This window comes from Ursus arctos, unplaced genomic scaffold (genome assembly GCF_023065955.2).
Source record: "Ursus arctos isolate Adak ecotype North America unplaced genomic scaffold, UrsArc2.0 scaffold_20, whole genome shotgun sequence".
Classification (NCBI taxonomy): domain Eukaryota; kingdom Metazoa; phylum Chordata; class Mammalia; order Carnivora; family Ursidae; genus Ursus; species Ursus arctos.
The window spans coordinates 23,372,673-23,397,796 of record NW_026622875.1 but is presented as its reverse complement, the minus strand read 5'-3'; the positions used below and the strand labels follow the sequence as shown (position 1 = coordinate 23,397,796).

Sequence of the window (25,124 nt, the reverse complement as noted above, 5' to 3'; positions counted from 1 at the left end):
TGTTAAATGGCCAAGGAAGGATGTTTTAGAGTAGAATGACGGCAATTTCAGATAATCAAGGTTACAAAAATTTTACTATTAATAACCCTTCTCTCAGAAAACTCCATGCTCCAGCAAAATGAGGGAGTAAAGTAGGAAAGAAGATAGGGGACGTAGGAAACAATGGATCCAACTCAGAGGCAAAGGGAAGCCCCAACATGAGGGTGAGGGGGGATATCCAGGAGAGCACAAACAGTACAGAAGCAGACTAAACATACTGAGAGATTTCAAGGAAATCTGGAGAGCCACCAGAATATAGGGAGAATTAATCATACGTACACAGAAAAATAAGCAAAGGAAAAAAGGACAATTATTAACTACAAGGAAAATGAACAACTGCAGGAAGGGAAAGCTGTAACATACTACATGGCTCAGCTGTAAGCAGTGTTTACACAGCCATAAAAATGTCAACACTGAAAACTGATCTAATCAAAATCATAATATAACTATACTGGGAGGATGAGGACAGGAAAGTAGCACGTATGCTGTAGAAGTAGGGGAGAAATAAAGGTAAACCGTCACCTCTATACAGTGGTAAGTCACAAGAGATGCCTAAAGCTAAGAAACAGCAATATGTTAGAGATGTAGAAATAAATACCAAGAGAATCAACCAAAAGAATAAAAGTGATTACCTCTAGGAAGTAAGTACAAGAGAGGTAAGGGAGTGCAGTCGTTTTTCTTAAGCTTTGCAGAACTTTACACTTTGTGCACATACAAATTTCATTTTATAACACTCCATTCAGAAAAAGGCATATCACTAGTGGTGATTTTATATTATGTATATAATGTATATATATAATGTATATATATTATTTATATTATGTATATTTTACCATTATAATAAAAAAAAGAAAAAAAGGCCTGCTAGCATAGAGAAGGAAAATGCAGGAGAGAAATGAAAATACTGACAATGGAAAGGAACTCTACAGAAAGAGAAGGCTGATGATTGCTTCAAACATTTAAAGAAGGTACTGAGTTGCAGCACTTTGGGTAGCTGAGTCAGTTGAGCATCTGGCTCTTGGTTTTGGCTCAGATCATAGTCTCAGGGTTGTGGGATTGAGCCCCACATCAGGCTCCGACTAAGTGTGGAGTCTGCTTAGGATTCTCTCTCTCCTCCCTCTCCCTCCCTATATGTGCACACTCTCTCTTTCAAATAAATAAATAAAATCTTAAGGAAATAAAGGTACTATGGGCATTAATGAGAAGGAAGAGTCTAATAAATGACTTAAGTTTATAGAAAAAATTCCATTGCCATTAAGTGGCAATAAAGACATCGTTTTCAAACCCATACCAATACTCTCTTTAAATTGGTTAAAAAAAAAAAAAAAAAAACCCAAAAAGAAAACAAACAAAAAAACCCAAAAATCTCTTACCTGCTTTTCTAGAAAGTGTGCAACTCTGGTCCTCTGTTCTTTTGGAATGGTAGGAAGAACCTTATCAGCCATGCTGAAGTCCCTTCTCATGACAGCTGTCTGGTATTCCAGCACTGAAACCAGCAGAGAATAGCTAACGATGTTCAGTTCTTTATCCCCCAGATAAAGCCTGTTGTCTTTAGGAATATAGCCCAGGAGATACATTGTCCTATAACAGAAATAGAAACTAATTTAGGAGTAGGCCCAAATCAGTAGGTAAACACACACACAAAACCTACAGCCAACCTACTGAAACTATACACTGAAAAATCAAGCCTATCACTGCTACAAGCCAGCAATAAGTTTTGTTTAAAAAGTGTTAATTCTAAATTTAGGATGCCTGAGACAAAAGCAAAGCAATACTGAGTTACCTATCCAAGTGGGCAATGGTGACTATTTCTCCTCCAACATAATAATTTAATCTGTTCACAGAACTTGTGTAAATGAAGCAATCGCCTACCCACAGCCCTGTTTTCACAATTTCCTGAATCTCACCAAGAACCTGCAGAGAGAAAATAGTCTATTATTACCTTATTGAGTATTAGAAATCCTGTCAATAACAAAAACAATACGACTGGGGCTGATAAGGTAGAATAAGGAACACAAAGTAAAATCCTACTTCAAGAAAGAAAATATTTCCTTGGAATTTCTTCTTTCTCCATCTAAAAACAGATTCCTGGCTGAGTATATTTAGAATGTAGACTCTTACTGCTGCATCAAAGCTGTGATCTAGGGGCGCCTGGGTGGCACAGCGGTTAAGCGTCTGCCTTCGGCTCAGGGCGTGATCCCGGCGTTACGGGATCGAGCCCCACATCAGGCTCCTCTGCTGGGAGCCTGCTTCTTCCTATCCCACTCCCCCTGCTTGTGTTCCCTCTCTCGCTGGCTGTCTCTATCTCTGTCAAATAAATAAATAAAATCTTTAAAAAAAAAAAAAAAGCTGTGATCTAAAAAGTGGTGATCTAAACTCACACACATGAAGATAGAAAAGGAAGTATTTCATATAATCTTCCAGGACCATCTCCACAATAGATGATTTAACTTTACCATTTGAGAGCTCATTTAAATCACTCTGGGTAAACTGTCTTAAGACCAAAACACCTTCTAATTTCCTTATTGAAAGATATCAAAGTGAATCTAAGATTTCCCAAAATCAAAGTACAAATTTCTTTTAAACATACATACTTTCAAACTGATCTTTCAGTCAACACTTTAATTTTCACATTTCACTGCAATTCCTTAAATGTTTACTTTCCCCAAACCTAACTTAATAAAATATTAAAATCAGTGAAGTTCCGTTATACAGATATAAATCATTTAAAAACAAAGCGGAAGCTGTGTTGGTCAATTACCTCAAAGGCATCTTCAATGCCGTCTTCAGTAACTCCCTCATGTGTTTCCTGTGCGGCCAAGACTTTTTCCGACAGATACTTGAGTATAAAAAATGACTCCTCGGTGGCAATACAGACCAGCTCTCCAGAATCAGACCAGAAAATCTACAACATACAAACAAAATGCAAAGTTCTGGATTTCTGAGTGGTATGACGAACTGCATACACTTTGTTTCTAACAAGATCTGTCTTCTTCTACTAGGATAATCAGTATGCATTTAACAATTTTACGTAGTGCATAGTGTGTATATACAGATATATATGTATTTGGAGGGTGGACAGGGCAGTGCCCACTATTTAGCCTAGAAATGGAAAGACCCAGGGAGACAGGAAGGAAAGCTGTCAGGAAACACTGCACGTGCTGTAACTTAGGAGCAGCAGCCTATTCCCTACTGCTCTGGAAAAGTGTTTTTCGGCCTTTTTTTTTTTTTTTTTTTTTTACATTATCACCTCCACCCAAACACCCAGGAACCTTTTTAGACATTTTTTTCCTCACCTCCCCTATAAAATTTTAATACCACAGATACTATATATATACACACACATATGTAACACATACACATATGGTGTACATATAGACATAACGTATATATACTTATAAATATGCTTTACAGATAAAGTGAATTTTCTTCACCCTCAGTAACCAACCTTTGCCCCGTTGGGGTGCTAGTGCCCAGTGCCCACGCTGTAAAAGACACCACCGGGACCCTAGGGAGGTGGATTTGTCTCCAAAGAATTTTGTGACAATGAAAGCTGTCAAAGAAGCAGGTAGTTCCAAAGGCAGAAAACTCTGTCACTGGAGACATTTATCTGAAGTTTAAATAGCCATCATCAGGTAGAGTATGAAAAGGCTTTCCGAATGGTATGGGAGCTCCTAGGCCTTTCCAAGTCCAGAGCTCCCCGACTTCCTGTCTTCAAAGCATGCTCTTTATACTTTTGTCAAACACCGTTTAAAATATGAATAGCACTTGGCATTTGTATAACTTTTGATGCTTTTCAAAACACCCAGTGTCTACTGCCTCATTCATATACCACAATTCTGATTTTCTAAGCAATCCTGAAGTAAATGGTACTGTGTCCAACACAATGGAACCAGGACAGCTGGATACAAGGACATTTCTTTGCCTCAGGGACCCAGAGCTCCTCACAAAGGTGCATGTTCCAAAAGTAACAATGGAGGGAAAACTCACATGTTTGGGCTGAATTTCAATTCTGCGTATGAGTTCTGTATTGTCCCAGTCATAGAAAGCTAAGCCATTTACAGATCTGACTCCCAATAAGAAGCCTCCGTAGATACCTAAAAAGAAAAAAAGATTTTGGTTTAGATGTTTCAGAGCCATTGCAAGTTTCTAAAATTGTGTCATAAATAAATAGCACTCACTTTCAGCTCCAAAATCTGGTTTAAATGACTTTTTTTCCTTAAAGTTCTTAAATATCTTTACAACACTGTTGCTCTCTCTTATTGCATATCTGGGGGGAAAGGAAGGAAAACATGGCATATTATATACCAATCCATACTTCCATCAAATGTTAGAAATATTTTCAAATATATTTGAGTAATGAATTATGGGTTCTACACTATTATACACGTTATTAGGGTTTACAAACTATTTTAGAACCTGAGAAAGACCCACCATCCCTCAAAAGGTGAGTGATTAAACCAACTACGGTATATTTGTGCAATGGAACACTACTCTGCAAAACAGGGGACCAATTACTGATTCACTCAACAACATGGATGAATCTCAGAAACATTATGCAAGCAAAAGAACCGGACACAAGAGTGGATACGGCAGGACTCCATTTATATTAAACTCTGAAGACAAATCTAATCCACATGGTGACAAAAAGCAAATCAGTGTTTGTCTGGGGCCACGGAAATGACTGTTAAGGGAAAACAAAGGGATTTTCTGGGGATGATAGAAATGTTCTATGTCTTGATCGTGCTGGTGGTTATAGACTGTATACATTTGCCTAAATTCACTGAAATATACATTTAAAATAGTGCATTTAATTTTGTATAAATTACAACTCAATAAATATGACTTAAAAATAAAAACTTTTATAAGTGGCTCAGCCATTTTTGGTAACAATTTAGAACACTGTGTATATTTAGGCCTCTTGAAAAGAGGGGCTGTGGCTGTTGCTGGATAATCAAGAGTATTTATGAAAATGATCTAAAGAGCATTCCTATCAAAATATGAAAGATGCTGAATAAGGTCTTAGCTGGATAAAGCTTAAAAAAAAAAAAAAGCAAATTATCAAAACAGAGGTGTGTTAAGAGAGGTAAGGCAATCCATAAACTATAATTTTTTTAAAGATGATATAAAAGTACGTTTTAATATTTGGAACTGTGGATGTATGAATTTACTTAGGAAATTTATGAAAAGATCCAAACAAATTCTTATCTCTCAGTATATCTTACTGTTAAAAAATTCAAAAACATGTACCTTATATGCAAAACTGAGGCTCAGGTTACTCACTGTCGAGGGCAGGGGCAATACAAAATATGGAAGAAACAAAACTAAGAAAACTAAAGATGTACAGCTGTGTGGTCAGAAGAAACCAAAGCCCTGATATTTATTACATGCATCAAAAAGGAACCAAGAAGGAAGCACTCGGTAACTAGTATCTAGTATAAATAATTATAAAGAATTATAAATAATTAGCATCTAGTATGATAATTCAGAGTTAAATGATTTTTCCTATATTTAATGAGAGTATTTTATGAATACTCTAAATTTAGATGAATTTAAGAATGGGGGTTGGGTAACATTACAGGAAATGAGTTTTAAAAAAAGATTCAGTGAAGTTTTCATCAAGATGACATCAGATCGCATTCTCTCCCAACTAGCTCAGGACCTAGCAGCACCTCAGGACACCACGTCACTGGGAGAGCCTACTTTGTCTTGAGCCCATAAGCACCAGGCCCTGCCACAGGGTCTATCAAGTAAATGGGTGCTGGGCCCCCAGTTTAATGGGATTATTGGATGAGCCTGAGTGAGTTTGCTGAATACTGAATACAGAAAGGGCAGTGCTAGTGAGAACTGTCCTTAACATGGAGAAGCACAGCCAACACTGAGCCTTTGGAACATGTTTCATACAGCTGCACACAGATTACCCATCTGCAAGCAGGGCCAGCTGGATAGCATAAACCAAAACTTACTCTGAAGAATCATGGGCCCATGCAAACTCCTGGGCAGACCCAAAGCTCTTGTTTCTCAATGCCATGGCTGTGTAGATGATATACTCACCATCACCACACACCACAACAAACCTGGAAATTATGCAAGCCAGGGAGAGAAGTAGGATCAATGACATGGAGAAGTCATGAAACAATGCTTCGTCTTCATAATAAAATACTTCTAATAACAAATGCTACTTCAGTTGACTGTTATAACTGAATCTAGTATCTTTTAAAGTTACACATTTCTTCAAATACAGAGCTAGACATAAATATTCTACCCAACAAATACAAAATCATATGATGAAGATGGGGTTTTGCTGAAAATCTTACTGCAATGACCTTCTCTTATAAACAAAGGAGACTTGGGGCAGGAAGAATGGCTGGAGATGTATAGGAGCCAGGACTCTAATAATTCAACTAATTTTTTTAAGAGGGGAAGAGGCAGAGGGAGAATTTTAAGCAGACTCCACACCCAGTGTGGAGCCCAACATGGGGCTCAGTCTCGTAACCCTGAGATCATGACCTGAGCCAAAATCAAGAGTCAAGACACTTAACTGACTGAGCTACCCAGGAGCCCCTCGACTGCTATTTGTTAAGCACCAAGATGCCTAGCACTTTGCTAATCACATTTACACCATAAGAAAGTGCTACTTTGGAGTCCAGGGACTGAGCCCCCGATCAAGCTCCCTGCTCAGTGGGGAGCCTATTTTTCCCTCTCCCTTTGCAGCTCCCCTTGCTTGTGCTCTCTCACTCTGTCAAATAAATAAATAAAAATCTTGGAAAAAAAAAGTGCTACTTTGTTGCAAGACTATCTTAATTTTTAAGTGGATCACTGAAAAGAATAGAAACACTCGTTTTTAATGACTGTTAAGTTTATCAAAATAAACAGAATATTTTAACATTTAAATTACTAAAAATAGAATGCTGCATAGTCAAGTAAAATTTTCTCAACAGATATAAAACAACTTTCTTTAAAATACTGGGACGCCTGGGTGGCTCAGCTGGTTAAACGTCTGCCCTCAGCTCAGGTCATGATCCCAGGGTCCTGGGACTGAGTCCTGCTTTGGGCTCCTTGCTCAGCAAGGATCCTGATTCTCCCTCTGCCTCTGTCTCTCCCTCTGCTTGTGCTCTCTCTCTCTGGCAAATAAATAATTAAAATCTTAAAAAAAGATACTATATTGGCTGCTATTAGATTGCCAATGGTAAAATGCAAAACTTAGAGCAAAAAAAAGTTTTATGATATTAAAGGAAAAAAATATATAATGCATTCTTAATCTTCCTAAGAAAATTATATTACAAGTAACTATGGATACCATTTACTGACCAAGTTAGCATACTTGATTTACACAGCTTGTCTTTTTCAATACTCAGCAAAGAATTACAAGATGCCCAGATCTACTGTAAAATAACTTTTAAAGGTGCACAGGTTTAAACTCATGCTTGAAACTCAAGATGCTTGGTGCTTTCTAAATCTTAAACAAAAATGATGGCTCAAATTACAGATAAGCAGCAGAATTATAACCAATCCCTCAATTTTTTCAAAGGACACATACTTAAGAGTCAGCTTTTCTTCCTAAGTTAGCAAGTATTTAGAGCACCTACTGAGTCTCAGGATAAGCCATGATACCTGCCCTCAAAGGAGCACAAGAACACAAACTCAGTACAATTAAAATGAATAAATACAGAACTATTTAATGGTTCAAAACTGTGTGGTGGGACAAAGCCAGAAAGGCAAATAGCTATCACTCTGCATGCGAACTCAATCAACCGGCATGCTGCCTGCAGCTGTGTTGAGGATTGTGAGACCAGGGCAGAAGCTCATGAGGAATGTCCACCAGAGAGTAAGAGTGGTATACGCTGTGGATATGCAAACTCTGTTCTAACATACACAGAAGCTCAGGAGAGATTCTGGTGATGGCTTACCGCCCGTTAGGATTGTGCTGGATAGTCTGGGGGTATATTTCACAACTGCCCATATCCTTGACGGCTAGTGGCAGTCTTTCTCCATCTTTAATTTCAGCATCTCCCATTGCTTTTAGGTTGGCCTGCTGGACTTCTGAATGCTTGGCCCAAATTATCTTTCCATTGGCATCCATGGACATGGCAGGTTCCTCCCGACCAAGCTGGAAGAATGACAAATGGCTTTTAGCAATAAAAAGGAAACAAAACCACAAAATAAACATTTTCTATTTTCATTTAACAGACAGGTCCTTTCTTCCACTTTAAATCTCCAGTGCTTAGTGAAAGAAGAGTCAGTTTAATAAAACCGGTGACTTAGAAGATGACTGTACTAAAACACAAGGAAAAGTGCTTCCACTCTGTTCATTTACTCAGAGAGTGTAATGAGAGATTACCTTAACAATGATGCTCCCTTCGTCATAGCCCAAAGCCACATTGTTGGACCCTCTCAGACTGGCCACACACCACACCCTCTCCATTCCATAATTCAAAGTGCTCTCAAGGCGATACGTGCTTGAATGCCAAATACGCACAGTTCCTAAAAAGAACAATGTGAATACTCCCTTTTAATTTGAACATCTAACAATGAACTGTGTCAGGTGAACGGGCCACAGGGAAGTCTTTTTTTTTATTAGCTTCCTGGCAGCTTAATTTTTTGATCTATAGTCTATAGGTGATTTTATAAAGCAACAAATAACACAAAATTATGAGAAACCAAGAAATGTAATTTCCATGTAAAATAATGAGTTTCCTCAGCACAGTGCCTACTGTGTACCCGTAGATGCTTTATACACATGATCTTTTCTTTTTCACTATAATCCTATGAGGTGAATATGTCTGTTCCCATTTCATAATCTGCCCAAACCACAAATGCAAGTGGCAGCGCCTGAATGTGACCCCAGGTTTTCAGACTCCAAAGCACTGACAGGCTTTTTCACGTTTTTCTCTAGGACTTCTGGGTGTCCTCTTATTTAAGTAATAGTCAAAACACATTAGGATGATGATGATGACGAAGATAACAATGCCCCTTCACTCTCTTACAGCTCAAGTATTCTACTCTAAAAAAAACAGCAAAATTCTCAGAAACTTCCAATTACAATGCAGGGCACTACCTGGCTTAAATGTCCACTTAGTAATTACAAACACAGGAATAAACATACATTTCAAACTTACCATCTTCTGAACCTGTGATGATGATTGGCAACTCTGGATGAAAACTGGCACAAGACACATTTTGGGCATGTCCCTCCAGTGTCTGTACACAGGTTTTATTCTGTAATCAAGACACAGAAAATATTTTTTTTAGTGAAAAACAAGTAACTCATCCTTAATTTTTCCAGTGCAGAGATAACATAAATGATATTGGTTATGACAATCTAAATAATTTTTGATACAGAAATTTTTGAAACACAATTATCCTATGTGCATATTTTCTCTAATTCTTTGACAACAGAGGGAAACGTAATTAATTGTAACCACTACATTTAAAGAAGAACACACACACCTCAAAAGATCTGGTTTTCATATGAGTATTTTCTCCCCCAAACTTCTAAGATAATATCTTTAATAATTTTATCCTGTACCTAAACACGAATCTGAATAAGGTTCTAAGTAACACTCGTTTTCTAGGCCTCATTTTATTAACTGCTTATGGAAATTTTGATGTGAGAAACAGAAAACAGAAACTCAAGCTGTCCCGAAAGACAAAAAGCAGAGTAACAAGAAGTCATAACTAGGTTTACAAAGTATTTGTGGCAAAATGTCTGTACCATGGCTATGTCATGATATTATTCATTTATCTTCTAGTTTTCAAATATAAACAGAAGTCTACCAGTGAGGTCGTCAAAATGTTTAAATTTCTAATTTCTATTATTGAGCGAAAAATAAACATGATGGCATTTTATTTTAAAATCTCGATAGGTTTTTTTTTTTCATTTTTATGGAGAACTCTGGGACTACTGTTTAGAGACAAATACTGAAGCCTTAAGTTATTATGCGCTGAACAGAGTTCAATAACCCAAGTTTTGGGGCGCCTGGGTGGCACAGCAGTTAAGCGTCTGCCTTCGGCTCAGGGCGTGACCCCGGCGTTATGGGATCGAGCCCCACATCAGGCTCCTGCGCTATGAGCCTGCTTCTTCCTCTCCCATTCCCCCTGCTTGTGTTCCCTCTCTCGCTGGCTGTCTCTATCTCTGTCAAATAAATAAATAAAATCTTTAAAAAAAAAAAAATAACCCAAGTTTTAACTGTCCTGTAAGAAACAGTGAAATCCATGTCTAACATATGGCAGAGTAAGATTATGAAAAAACTGTACCTGATAGTCCCATATTTTAACAAGACGGTCATCTGCACCTGAAATAAGGTATGGTTTGTCGCCACCACTGTAGTAATCGATGCAATTCACGCCTTTCTCATGTCCCTCCAGAGTGAAGTTTGGTGAGGAAGAACCCAACTGCCACACCTTTAGAGAGCAACAGTCAATAAGGGGCCTTACTTTTCAGAAAGCAGCTCCACCACACTTCTGACATATAATATAAAGTGCCAAAGCCCAGGAGAAGAAAACTAAAGAATGTACATTTTTTTCAGCCATTTATATCTGTTCTTTACAAATAATTATTAAGTGCCTCTTACAGAAGAGGCCCCCTGGGAAGTACAGAGATGCATAAACAAATGTTTACCACTGATTGTATACAACGAACTTCACTAGAGCCAAAGATAAGACAATGTATGTACTCAAGATATACCTTTTAGTGAAGAAAGTTCAAAACCAATTTCAAAGTTTCCAACCTAAGTCAAAAGCAAGGACAATCCAGCAAAAGGGAAAAAAAGTAAGGCCAAAACCCTAAGATATTTAGACAGATATCATTTAATACTAAATTATCAGACAAGTAACATGTAATATTTTATATAAATTAAACTAATAAAAATTTTATATAGATGTAAGCATACACATGTAACCGAAAGTTAAAGCAATGTAACATTTCAAATTTATGCACATAGAGACATTTTAAATATTGTAATGGAAAAAGCAATATGACTACACTCATTAGTTATTAGCATTAGTACAAGCAGGGCACCCTGTTGCTTGCTATTAAGTGTCTGTTTGAGGGAGTGGGGATGACACCCAGTTCCTTAGCCAAAAATCAACATTTTAGGGGATAAAGATTTCTGGAGACACATTAGTTATCATTCAAAATGAAGGCCATAACAGAGACAAAAAGGAATGGAAGGAATGGGATGAGCATGATTGGCTCTGTCTAGGGGTGAAATGGATATCTGAAGACAGGCTCTCAGAGTAAATAACTGTGCTAAGCCTTGAAAAATGAGTAGTTCTCCAGAGGGAAAAAAAGGGAGAATAAAGAGTATTGCAAGGAGAGGTAAGAGTTGAATAAGGTTCTGTGACATTCACGGCATCACTATAGAGAATGGTGGGTAGACCAGGGTTACAGGAGATATCTCATAATATTAGCTGTGGCTAGTGACCCTCGTGTTCAACAGTAAGGTAGTGGAACTTTATCCTTAGATTGGGAACGGAAAGGTGAAATCCATGTTTTAGAAAGATACCTGGCAGCAGTACAGAGAAATGCAGAAAGAAAAAGAGAATGGAGGAAGAGGAATTTTTAATATAAAACAGATTAATAATCAGATGTCAACAATGAATACACTAAAAGGAAATAAGAAATAGAGGAAATACACAAAGCAGAGGAAATAGAAGTAAGAGGACATAATGGCATCTTTCTTATTCTGGGTTTCCAGTAGTTTAAAAGTCTTATAATATATTGCTTTGACATGGAAAACAATTCCTCCCATTAAGAGCACCAAGTGGCCACAATATTTTTGTAAACAGAATATGTCCCTTTGGATCAAACTGAGAAGTCCTATTTTGATTTCAATATGGGCTTTTAAGAGAAACTTCTAAGTAGGAATAACTTTCTGGGCAGCCAGTAGTAAAATACTTTCTAAAACAACTATATTTTACCATCATAATGGATACAAATAGTGGACACCCTACCTTAATGGTCCTGTCCAAAGATGCACTGGCAAACTGATTGTTATCTTTAGGATTGATCACAATCTGCATAACATAATGGGTGTGTCCTTCAAACACTTGTGAGCAGGACCATTTTTTATCCCAGTCCCAGAGCTTAATAAGCATGTCATCTAGGCCAAAAGAAAGTCTCAAGTTAGTTGCCATTTATATTTCTTTCATTCACAACTAAGATACAGTCTTTGTGCCTTTTGAGGCAGCAAATCAAGAGAAATCATACATTCCATGACTTAAAGAAAGAGAATCAAAACACAGATTTTTCAAAATCCTTATTTATCCTAAGAATAAACTTAACTCTTTACAGAAGAGTGGAGATAAGGTAGAGAAATTACTACTAGCAAATATAATTTCATGAAAAATTTTAAGAAAGACTCAGTGGGCTTTACAGAAAGAAGAGTAACAAGTTTGATCAGAATCTATGTATGACTGAATAATTATGGCAGTGACCCTAGGGAATAAGCATTCCTCTTATAATGATGAAAACAAGCTTTGAATTACTTCTCAATTTTAACTTAAAAATGTTTCAAAGAGCTATTACCAAATCAGTGCAACTTGTTTTAATTACCCTCCAAAAGGCCACCGTTTTAGATATAATACCAAGGAGCAAACTAGCCTGAATATAAAGATAAAACTGACTAGGTTATGTAGCAATCTGGCAAAAACTCACCCACCAGCATGTAAATTAGCTTTCTGTTCAGCAGATGTTTAATCATCTAGACCTTCAGGCCTTCCCTGACGGGAACTGGAGCAATTGTTATACAAATTCTAAGTAGAGCTGATATTTCATTAAATACGAAAGCAAACAGCATTGATAGCATGGTAATGGATTCAAACAGTTGAAAGGCTGCTTGGAATTAGAACTCTACATGTAACAGCAGTGAAAGAATTGCATGTCTCACTGAATGAAAATGAATTACTCAAAGAGATGCATGTGACCAAAAGGAGTCATCTCTTACCACTGCTAGTCAGGATGAAAGGCTGGGTTGGATGAACAGCAATACAGCGAATGTAGTCTGAGTGTGCTTCGAACATATGAACTCTCTCCAGAGTGTTATAATTGAACACTCTAATCTGCATGTCATCCTGAAATGGAGATTTAGAAATCATCATTATTGTTATAAAGTAAACTGTGCAAATAGTGTAGGGGCGCCTGGGTGGTACAGTCTGTTAAGTTTCCAACTTTTGATTTCGGCTCAGGTCATGACCTCAGGGTCCTGGGATGGAGCCCCACATTGGCCTCCGCGCTCAGCAGGGAGTCTGCCTCTCTCCCTCTCCTCTGCCCCCACTGCTTTCTCTAAAAATAAATAAATAAATCTTTAAAAAAAAGTGTATTATAGGCTCAAGGTATAAAGTCCATGCTTCAAAACACTATGCTAATTAACAAATCAAGAATCAAAATCATTCACATAATCACTGACCAATTAAAAAATTGAAGGGATTAGAAATTCATATAATTACTTACCGCTCCTGTCACAACCCAATTCTTTCTTGCAACAAACTTTGCAGCTCGAACAGGAAGATCACACACTTCAAACGTTTTCACCAATGTCTTTAAAATTTAATAAGAATATACACGTTAAGTTATGAGAAAATAACTGAAAAATCTATTGTGTTATATTTAAAACATCCAATGATTTAGATCACTCCTAATTTAAAAATATTCTCAGGCTTCTCATGATTGGACTGAGGTTATGGACTTTGGGGAAGAATAAAATAGAGAGGAACTACCTTTCTCATTACATCATATCACAGAGTACAGAATATCAATATGTTTTACTACAGGTGGTGTTGACCATGATCACTTGGTTAATGTAGAGATCATGTGAAGACACATTGTTTGCCAGGTTTCTCTATGCTAAAGTTACTACTGCTCACTTTTTCTTAAGTGAATTATCAAATTAAGCCCACCAAAGGGAGGTGAAGTAATTTCCTCTTCATGGAGAGAGTAGTGTCAAATAATTTTGGAAATATCTTAATATCAATATAGTAATGAATAAATAAATGGTTGGGGGGAGATGCTTTGAAGTTATTCAAATATCCTGTTTCTTTTTAAAGTCTTTCACACTAATTCTAGGACTTATCAGCAGATCTTGTCTGCAACAATTATTAATGTGGTATTCCAATGATGATTTTCTATTTCCCTAATTCTTTCTAAATTTATCAACTGGAATTCTTATGTTAATGGAGTTGTCTCTTTTTCCTCATTTATTTAGTCACTTATTTCAGTATGGACTTATAGACACTGATTTTTGGGGTTGAATCCAATATTATCATTATTTATTTTCCTGCTCAAATTGCTCCAACTTTGGCAATTGGGAACTCTCTTAAGTTGGTTCATATGTCCATTTTGACATGCTCTTGTCCTATTTTCTGAAGATGATGCTTTGTTTTCCCTGTCCAGGCCTGTGATCACTCATTACTCTAAGGGACCCTTATTCATTACTAGAAAATGGTATTTAGAAACCAGGATACGGGTGCCAAAGAACTAATTTGTGGTTTTGTTTTTTTCCCTCCATCACTTTGTTGTTCTTCATTTCATTGACTTGTGTTCTCTGTTATTCATTATTCTGAATCTTTGTATTTTCTCTGGTGCTTTCTCACTTCCATCTTCTTGAATTAAATATTTAGATTTAAAAAAATAAATAAATAAATAAAAATATTCTCAGGCTAAAACACAAAAGCTCAACAATAAAATGAAAAAGACAGACCAATCATCTTTTAACAGTTTCAAAATTAAAATACTTACAAAGGATAAAAGAAAGCAAATGTCCACAGGATGGAATTCCAAATCTTCTGTGCTCTGGCCTGCCCTTCCCCATCTCCCTAGCCTCACCTTTGGCTACTCCCAGCCTTACCTTTGCTCCTTCTGTTCCCTCTGCCTGAAAACCCACCCACAGAACCTTACACTCCCCTTTCATAACATAGCACCTTCATAATTATGAGTTTAATGTCAATCTTTCCTACTAAGCTCCCCGAGGGCAAGCATCTTGTTCACCACTGTATTCCCAGAGCCAGAACAGTGGCTGGCAAACAACCAGTGTGTAATAACTATTTGTTGAATGAATTGGCTCTTAGGTTTTTCTTTTTAAAATTAAATCTATCAACTCACAAAATAAACTCATAAACAAGATACAAGTCTTTTGAACACTTCAGCAATATGTTTCCATACAAATGCTATTTACCTCTCTTTAGTGAAGCATGAGAACACAGTGATTTAGATGTCTCTTCGAGCTACTCAAAATGGAATAATATACACAGGATAAACGCAGAAAACTAAAAAACCCTCCTAGAAAGAACAGGGATGAATGCATCTCTTTGTCTTCCCACTTTGATGCCTCATTTTTTTAAAATTCTGAGAATCAAACTATCATTTTGCAATCTTTCTGTACCAAGAGTAATGAAAATCTTACTGATTAACCATGTGCACTAAAAACAGAAACGAGTACACCTGAAATTAATGTTATAGTATATGTCTACTAAAAAAAAAGTTATAAAAGAAAAAAAAAGAATAGAGACTGATTCATAAGAACAGTTGCGCCTACTCTGGCTTCTGAAGCCAGACTTCACAGATTCTTTACACAAAGACAATAAATGGGGACATCAGCTCCAATCTGTACAACTACCAGTTGACTACAGTACAGACACTGAGAGCAGACAGAACATACAATCTGTAAGATGACAAATCCACAAAAGCTCCTAAGGAGCCAACAAATCCAGGGATCTGCTGAGCAGTACAAACAAAGCAGCAGCAGAATAATCACGGTTCAGGTTCATGTTAAGTGCTGTGGCTGATACAAATGACACAAGAGATGGTCTCCACATTCTAGAAGCTAAACAATCTACAGAGAAGGAAATGCTACACACCTAATATACACTTAATGTAAGTTAGGAAAATAATGACTGACACTTGTACGGGACCTTACAGATCTTACAATATTATCTAGTTTGATTTAATCCTTTTGACAATCCTGTGATATAGGAAAGGCAACAATATCATCCTCATTCTAGATAAGTAAACTGAGCCTTAACACCGTTAAAAGGCTTGCCCACATCACTTAATTAGCAGGATGGCTTCAAATTCTAACATACTGATTTTTAACCATTGTACTCATCCCTTAAAGACTAATTTCAAATTCAAGTACATTTGAATTTACTTCCAAAAACTTTTTGCCTCTTTCAAGAATTTTGCTTTTAATATACATGAGTGGCAAGTAACTTCTGTTGGTGATAAAAGAAGGAGAACCAAAAACAGACCAACCATTCAACAAAGACTTACTCAGTATCTACTGTAAGCCTGACTGTCAGATATGCACTTGGGAGTAACAGTGGGAAATAAGACTAGGATAATCCCTGTCCATCCCAGGACCTCCATTCTTTAAGGAAAGAAGGAAATTAGAAGTTACCAACAAGATGAATTTTGAAAGTGGAAGCAGGCGGCCCTGCCATGGGGCACAGAAGGGCACAAAAGGGAAACGGGGGCAAAGTGGATGAACTAAATAGAGTTACGTTACAGTAAAACCCAGAGAAAGGTAAAGGAAGTACAGCTGGGATTTAGAACATACTACAGTGAAATGCCAGAGCTGAGAAATGGCTAAATGGAGTTGACAGAAGGGATCCCCAGGAAGAATTAGGTTGTGTGGTGGGGGTTGGGGGAGGCAGCAACATATCTGTTAAGCATAAAATCACAAAGATATTAAACCTGTGAAAGCAGAAGTAGATCAAAAAAAGCAGTTAGCATGCATACTAAAGATCTGAAATTGCAGAGGTTAGAAATCCCAATACAGTGAAACAGTGATAAATGGAATATTTATTATTCATTAGCTCAAAAAATAATTATTGAGTACTTACTATGTGTCAGACAATGTTATCAGCACTGGCATAAAACAGAGAACAAAGTGTTAATGTTTATAAAATGTCACTGATGGAGTCCTGGTTTAGTGTGCAGTCACTCTGTGCCATTACAGTGACATAAGACTGTAAGGGTGTTTTTAGGTTTATTCCTGACCCTGGTTCCCTAAGCCTATTTTTGCCATCTTAAATTACTCAAACTGAATTTTGTCTGGACGTTAAGAACTTAACCTTGGATGTTGAAGATAATGATTGTATAAGTAGACACATAACTGTATGGGATAGTGCTGACTACATGTTCTGTATTTTGAAGGAAAAAGATTAAGAACCATCAAGAAAGATTGGAAAATATGAGATAAACCAATTTGAAGGATAAATAATTCACTCAGATGAAAAAGAACAAAACAAGCATTTAAGGCAGATAATCTCCACGATGCATAGTCTCATATGTGTAATCAAAAGTGGACTACAAATATTTCTCTGACCTACTCTATAATTTGTACGGTTGATTGAAAGTTTTCTGCATGTCATTGTATCAATTATTTGGGGAAAAATAAATAAAATTAAAAATCCCATTCTTAAGATTAGAATATTCACTGAATAGAAAATTAAGTACTATTCAATACTTTATCTACAGCAAGTGACCTTATATTGGTGGCAGTTTCCTTCATTTCAAAAAAAAGATAATACTAACCTACATCAGAATTTAACATTGAAGTATTGTATATAACAAGACCCAAACATTTTCTCCCACGAGCTATAACCCCATAAATGTTAGTTCCTCTTTCCTGAAAATACTTTGTACTTATTTATTTGAGAAAGCAGTCTGCATACCTACTGGACTCTATGTTTTTTCTTGCGTTATAAACACAGTCTAACACACTGTTTCTAAAAAGTCCTTAAAAATTCCTACCTGTGTTTCATGATTCCAAACGCACACACTGCCATTGTAAAGACTTGCCAACATCCATGGCTCTGTAGGATGCAAATCCACACTCTTAACTCGATCCGATCGAGCAGTTAGCTTTCTCTTTATATCAAGTCGCAGAGGCTAAGGAGAAACAACATAAAAAATCCTCAAAATATTAAATTGCTATGCCAAATAAAACATGTTTGAGATCCTAACTAAAAACAGTGCATTAACAGGCCTTCAAAACAATTCAGTTTTCACTTTGCTAAACTGTAGACTCAGTCTCAAGTCTAAAGCACCTACTCCTTCACTCATACTAACATATGAGTATTTAAATTTTTTTAATTTACAGTAGTGGTTGTCAAACGTTTTGGTCTCAGGACCCCTTTCCACTCTTAAAAAAAATGTCCTAAAAGCTTTTACTTATGTAGGTTATATCTATTGATATTTACCATGTGAAACATTAAAACTGAAACAACTTAAAAATATTTATGTATTAATTCATTTTCAAACAACAAAAATAAGCCCATTACATGTTGACTTAAATAACATATTTTTATGAAAAATAACTATATTTTCAAAAGAAATTTAGTGAGAAGAGTGCTACTGTTTCACATTTTTGCAAAACTCTTTAACATTCTAATAGGTGACAGCTGGTTTCTCATATCTGCTTTGGCCTTCAATATGTTGCAATATGTTGTTCTAGCTGATGTATATGAAAAAAAACTTGGCCTCACAAAAATATGTAGTTGGAAAGAACGAAATATTTTTTTAAAGATTTTTTTAAGTTTATTTATTTGTGTGTGTGTGAGAGAGAGAGAACACATAAGCAGGGGGAGTGGCAGGCAGAGGGAGAAGCAGACTCCCTGCTGAGCAAGGAGCCCAATGCAGGACTTGATCCCAGCACCCAGGGATCATGACCCGAGCTGAAAGCAGACATTTAGCCAACTGAGCCACCCAGCTGCCCTAATAACTTTTTTTAAATAGTTGTGAATATTCCTCTTTCATACACACCAAAACTTCACAAGTGGTAGTTTCTTAAAGGTTAGTTGCAATGTGAAATCTGAAACCACATAAATGAACTTTTTATACTTTGTTACATAAAATCTCTTGGCCTATTATATATTTTGAATGGATCTCTCACCCATACATCTTTTGTAGCATCATGCATTGGTCATTTGGAAAATTCTGGTTCACTGAATCATGCAGGTCTTCCAAATTTTGACACACTTTATTATATAGTAACAAAAAGTCACATTCATCACCATCTACCTCAATGGATAAGTCTTCAACTATTAGAAATCTATCCAGTTCAATGATAGAAGTTTTCTAAAATTCTAATTTTCACTTGAAAGCACCAGTTTTATCATCAGGAACAAATACTGTCAGGGACAGCTAACTTCTTTCAGTTTTTAGAAAATGTCTACCAAATAATCAAGTCTGAACAAACATAGTATGTCAGTCACTGTTTCAAGTAAGCTTGCAACTTAACAGTATGCAACAGAAGTATCTTGTACATACTTCTCATGTCATTACACAGAATATTTAAAAGATGTAAGCTCAAGTATCAAGATGTAATAAAACTAATATTTTTTCCTGCTCCATCAATGACATTCTTGAGTGAAACTGGATTTAAAAAAAAAAAACAAAACTGTGTGGTAACAAAGAATATACTATTAGTAAAATTTGGTGACATCACACCAGCAGTTCAGTTTTACCTTCCATTACTTTTATAGCAACAGTGCAAATTATCAACCCAGTGAACTTCCTGGAACAGTATGGGGGTCTCCTAGGAGACTGCAGATCACACTTTGAGAATCCCTGGTTTATAGAATATCTCATAAGTAAATAGAAAATATCTACTAAATCACAATGTTGTGCCCATGTCACTAGTGTCTTATTAGAAAATATTCTGAAGAAGTATTACTCATGAAGTCTTAGTAATCCTAAACTATAATACCAATCAAAACAGTATGGTATTGGCATAAAAACACAAAGATCAATGGGACAGAACAGAGAACCCAGAAATAAACCCATGCATATATGGTCAATTAGCCTACAAAAAAGGATCCAAGAATATACAATGGGGAAAGGATGGTCTCTTCAATAAATGGTCTTGAGGAAACTGGACAATGATATGCAAATGAACGAAACAGAGAGGCGCCTGGGTGGCTCAGTCGGTTAAGTGTCTTGACTCTTGATTTCAGCTCATGTCATGATCTCAGAGTTGTGAGACTGAGCCCCGCATTGGGTTCTGCGCGGGGTGTGGAGCCTGCTTAAGATTCTCTCTTTCCTTCTGCCCCTCTCTGCGACACCTCTCCCGCGCTTAAAAAAAAAAAGAGAGAGACAGAGAACGAAACTGGACCACTATCTTATACCATAGTTAATTTTACAAAAATTAATTCAAAATGGATTAAAGACTTGAACGTAAAACCTGAAACCATAAAACTCCTAGAAGAAAACATAGGCAGTAAGCTCCTTGACACTGGTCTTGATGATTTTTTGGATTTGACACCAAAAGCAAAGGCAATAAAAGCAAAAAACCAAGTGGGTTTACATCAAATAAAAAGCTTCTGCAGAACAGAGGAAACTATCAACAAAATAAAAAGGCAACCTACTGAATGGGAGAAAATATCTGCAAAACGTATATCTGGATAAGGGATTAATACTCAAAATATATAAAGAACCCATACAACTCAATAGCAAAAAGTTAATTCAAGTAAAAAATAGGCAGAGGTTCTGAATAGACATTTTCCCAAAGAAGACTACAGATGACCAACAGGTACATGAAATATGTTCAATGTCACTAATCATCACAAGTCAAAACCACAATGAGACATCACCTTACACCGCTCAGAATGGGTATTATCAAAAAGACGAGAAATAACAAATGTCAGTGAAGATGTGGAGAAAAGGAAACCCATGTGCACTATTATTTGGAATATAAACTGGTGCAACTACTGTGGAAAACAGAATGGAGGTTCCCCTCAAAATTAAAAATAGAACTGGCCATGTGACCTAGCAATTCCACTTCTGGGTAATTATCCAAAGAAAAAAACAAAACATCATCTTGAAAAGATATCTGCATCTCCATGTTTACTGCAGCATTAGTTACAATAGCCAAGACATCAGAACAACCTAAGTGTCCACTGATAGATTAATGGATAAAGAAAATGTATATAATATATGCATATTATACCTATTTCATTGTACATACATTATGTATGTATATATGTAATAATACATATTATTTGTATATATATATTATTATATATACATTGGAAGTAGATGAATAAAAGCCTTGTGAGGTGTTTGCTTTGTCTCAGGAAATTATCTCTGCTGAAATTATCTAGTGATCTTCATTTTGTGTTGAAAAGTAACCTTAGTTTTCTATTCCATTCATGATCATCGTGGAAGATCACGAAAATAAAGATACACACACACAAACACACACAAACAAGCATATTATTCAGACATAAAAAAGAATGAAACCTTGCTATTTGTACAACATGAATGGACCTTGAGGGTATTATGCTGTGAAATAAGTTGGAGAAAGACATATACTATATGACCTCACTTATATGTAGAATCTTAAAACAGAACAAACAAAACAGCTCAAGCTCTTATATGCAGAAACAGACTGGTGGTTGCCAGAAGCAGAGGATAGGGGTGGGCAAAATGGATGAAAAGAGGTCAAAGAGAAAACTTCCAGTAATAAAATAATTAAGTCACTGGGATATAATGTATAGTTAACAATATTGTGTTGCATATTTGAAAGTTGCTAAGGATAGATCTTAAAAGTTATCACCAAAAAAATTACTGTAACCATGTATGGTGATAGATATTAACTAGACTCACTCTTGTGATCATTTCATAACATATACAAATACTACAACATCATGTTGTACACATGAAATTTAAATAACATTATGTCAATTATACCTCAATAAAAAAATTGATTTCTTCAGAGAAAAGTATTTTGGCAATAATATTAGTAAATGGTAGGTGAATGTGATGTGTGATCAATACGGGTTACATCCATGTCCATGAAGGCCTTTGGAGACAGACAGGAATGTTTATAGCATTTTAATGGATTTCAGCTACAGGAACCTAATGTAACTTAATTGGGAACTTGACTGTGAGTTACCTAGTAATTTAATACAAGAACCTAATTCTAACTTAATTAGAACAATTTTAAACAAAAATTAAAATACTCTTGAGTCAGAAGATGCTTATAGTTTAAAATCGTTTTTTTTTTCCAACCTGGATTCATCTAAATAGACAAGAAAATGATGTGGATAAGTATTTTCTCAATTCTCCCAAGGATATCATTCCAAGAGAAAAGTTAATTCATTATAAACAATGATGCCTTAGGTCAGTAGTCTTAATTCTCTCTTGGACACAGATTGGGGAAGACTGATTTAAAATGTTTCCCCTTCAAGAGATTTTAAACACAACCTAAAAGTTTACTCGGCAAGTTACCACTGAATCTTTATTTTTGTGATCTTCCACGATGATCATGAATGGAATAGAAAAGTAAGGTTACTTTTCAACACAAAATGAAGATCACTAGATAATTTCAGCAGAGATAATCTCCTGAGACAAAGCAAACACCTCACAAGGCTTTTTATTCATCTACTACTTTCAACCTTGCTATTACTTCTATACATGCCTCCCCCACTTTGAGCAATAACCTGGATCTTTTTACTTGAAAAGATCAGAGTTCTTTGGCTCTTCTCTACAATCACCAAAAAAAACCAAAAAACAAAAAACAAAACGTTTCCACTGCCATGCCTTCCTCTCCATCTCAAGCTTTCTACTTTCAAACTACCATCTCACATTCCTTGGCCATTCAGGGAAGCAGGACCCTTTACTTCATCCTTTTCTTAATTTTGTCTCATTAATGAGCACGACAAATTTCAACTCCTTTTACTGGTCTCTTTAGAGTGAACAAACATGAAGTGTGTTTTGTGTGCCAGGAACCACAGTGGGAGCTTTCACGTAAGCCAGCACATCTCATACTCTTCCTCTAGCAAATGAGGAAATCCATCACTTACAAATTGTGTATATTTTACCATATGGATGTTTAATGATTACTGACTAAAAGCGATGCTCTGGAAATGTGGGCTGGGGGACTAAGCAACCCTGGTTTACCTCCAAATACCCCCAATTCACAAATCCCAGTTTAAAAAGCACAGCCGAGATCTTTTGCTATATTTCTCCCAACATTTAAGTGATTACTTTGAATTAGATATTCTGAAATACAAAGATATTTATACTATACCCTTAATTCTAAATGTCTCCATTTTCCAAAAGCATTTAAGACTCCGCTTAAATGCTACTGACACCAATATCATCTTTTGGATTACCCTAGCCAGAACTATCCTTTCCTAAGGAATCTTAAAAAAGTTAATTTTAAACTTTAACATCTGTATACATGTCTCTTTTTGCTTTATAGAGTAGATGCTCCTTAGGGTGGAGTCATTGCTTACTCATATCTTTATCTCCACAGCATCCTATATATTTGGATATGGGGGTTTAAGGACAGATGGTATAATCAAGGTCTAGAGAATTATGCTGAATACAAATTGCATTTCCACCACTCATTTCAAATATGCAATGTTGGACAAGTTTACTCAACTTCTCTGAGGTCTGACAAAAGTAAAAGAGGGAATGTTAGTGTTATGAGAGTTAAATTCAATGTTAAGCAGTTAGAATAGTGTCTGGCCTATTATAACCACTCCATAAACATTATTTATAACTCATTCTCCCAGCTGTTGTGAGAAGGAGGCAAATGTTTGGCAAAGTGCATGGGCACATAGTAAACACTCCACGGTAAACAACTGAATAATAAATTCACGTTTTGTATCTTATACAAAAAAATTTAAATGCATTAAAGAACGAAGGATATTTCATTATAAAATGTCCATTACTGAAAGCAAAGCAGACTCCAGACCATAACAGATCACTAGTAACATGAGGCAGAATAATTAAAAGCCCTGAGCGAGATCTTGTTGAGGAGCTCTTAACCTGGGGAGATGTGGTGTCTATGAGTGAACCTACTGAAGTTTTTGCAACACTGTGTCCTCTACCATTTTTCTAGAAGGATCCATAACTTTCACCTGTTTCCCCAAGGATTCAACCTCCGTTGTAATTCCAACTCTGCCTCAATCAGCCTTGTACAAACTTAAAAGTTTTAAACTACAAGATACAGAACTTGGACTTATTAATCCCTAAGGTCTTCAAGCTCCAAAATCTTTGAACTTATGCTTCATAACAAGTAAAAAGAAGAGCGGGCAGGAAAACGTTTAAATATAAAATACTTTCTTCCATTTTTTCAGAAAGGATATTCTCATACTATTGTATTTTTTTCTTCTTCTTATAACACTCCTGAGCCAAAGTACTTTAGAGTATTTTGGGGGGGTGAGACTGACAATAAAAAAGTGCTGTCTGTCGTGACTGCCATTCTTACCAGCCACTTATATTTGCAAATGCAGAAAAACACGTCAAACAGTTTTAGAAGCAACGTCCTAACCCTTCCTTGACCCCTAGAAACTTAAAGTGGGATCCCAAAGCATTTGACATTCCACTTTTGACATATACACTGTACCTAATTTCAGAAGGAGTGCTTTTCTGCGTAAGACCGTAGTATGTGGTTAGCACACACCACTATAGCATGAGTTAAGATCAGCTGCCACCGTTTCAGGGCAGAATGAGGTAGGTTTGGCAAAGCCCCGGCACTGCCTCCCACACCACCTCAGATTCGCCCCGGCACTGCCTCTCCACACCACCTGAGATTCCCGGACCCCACCGCAGCCTCCCTCACAAAACTCAAACTGGACCAGGACCCCACAAGGCCTGAGGCGGCGGCCGCAGCGGGAGCACAGGCCGCTGCTTACCGCAGCCCCCAGTCCAAAAACCCAAGAACTGGCCTCAGACTAAGAGGCCCCGCTCCTTCCTGCAGGGTCTGGACCTACCATCGCTCCGTTGGTCCGAGCCCGGGAGCCCTCACTTGCCACCGGAGACGCAGTCCCTGAAAGACCCACCGACCCGCTGACCAGCCGACTGACTGACGTGGAACTTCCGGGAGGCGATTCTCGCGATAGTGGAAACCAGGATCCTAGCGCCTGCGCAAACGCGACGCAGGGGTGACGTTTCCAACTCACTCCCTAGTTTCCTAGGCAACGCGGCCTTCTAAACTGTTTGGAGTCGCCGTGGGGCAGCTTGGGAAGGGGGCGTGTGTGGTATTTACCGCCGAGCGAAATGCTCTGGGGCTCTTGAAAGAAGACGAGAGCTAGGCAACAAAGATAGAAAAAAATATATACATATATGAGAA

At 36.9% G+C, this 25,124-nt stretch overlaps 1 protein-coding gene across 1 annotated transcript in view; it reads right to left on the bottom strand.

Annotated features, from left to right (window-relative positions):
• Positions 1–24,889, bottom strand: part of COPB2 (COPI coat complex subunit beta 2) — a 31,480-nt gene extending 6,591 nt beyond the window's left edge. Inside the window, exons 1-15 of the mRNA XM_026497134.4 lie at positions 24,766–24,889; positions 17,792–17,929; positions 13,493–13,579; positions 12,987–13,113; positions 11,995–12,143; positions 10,297–10,443; positions 9,159–9,258; positions 8,381–8,523; positions 7,950–8,149; positions 6,006–6,116; positions 4,221–4,309; positions 4,030–4,136; positions 2,801–2,944; positions 1,823–1,953; positions 1,413–1,620 (exon numbers count right to left, since the gene is read on the bottom strand). Coding sequence (XP_026352919.1) covers positions 1,413–1,620; positions 1,823–1,953; positions 2,801–2,944; positions 4,030–4,136; positions 4,221–4,309; positions 6,006–6,116; positions 7,950–8,149; positions 8,381–8,523; positions 9,159–9,258; positions 10,297–10,443; positions 11,995–12,143; positions 12,987–13,113; positions 13,493–13,579; positions 17,792–17,929; positions 24,766–24,768 — 1,884 coding nt within the window. The 5' untranslated portion in view covers positions 24,769–24,889. The remainder of the gene's footprint in view (positions 1–1,412; positions 1,621–1,822; positions 1,954–2,800; positions 2,945–4,029; positions 4,137–4,220; positions 4,310–6,005; positions 6,117–7,949; positions 8,150–8,380; positions 8,524–9,158; positions 9,259–10,296; positions 10,444–11,994; positions 12,144–12,986; positions 13,114–13,492; positions 13,580–17,791; positions 17,930–24,765) is intronic.
• Positions 24,890–25,124: the final 235 nt, after the last annotated feature.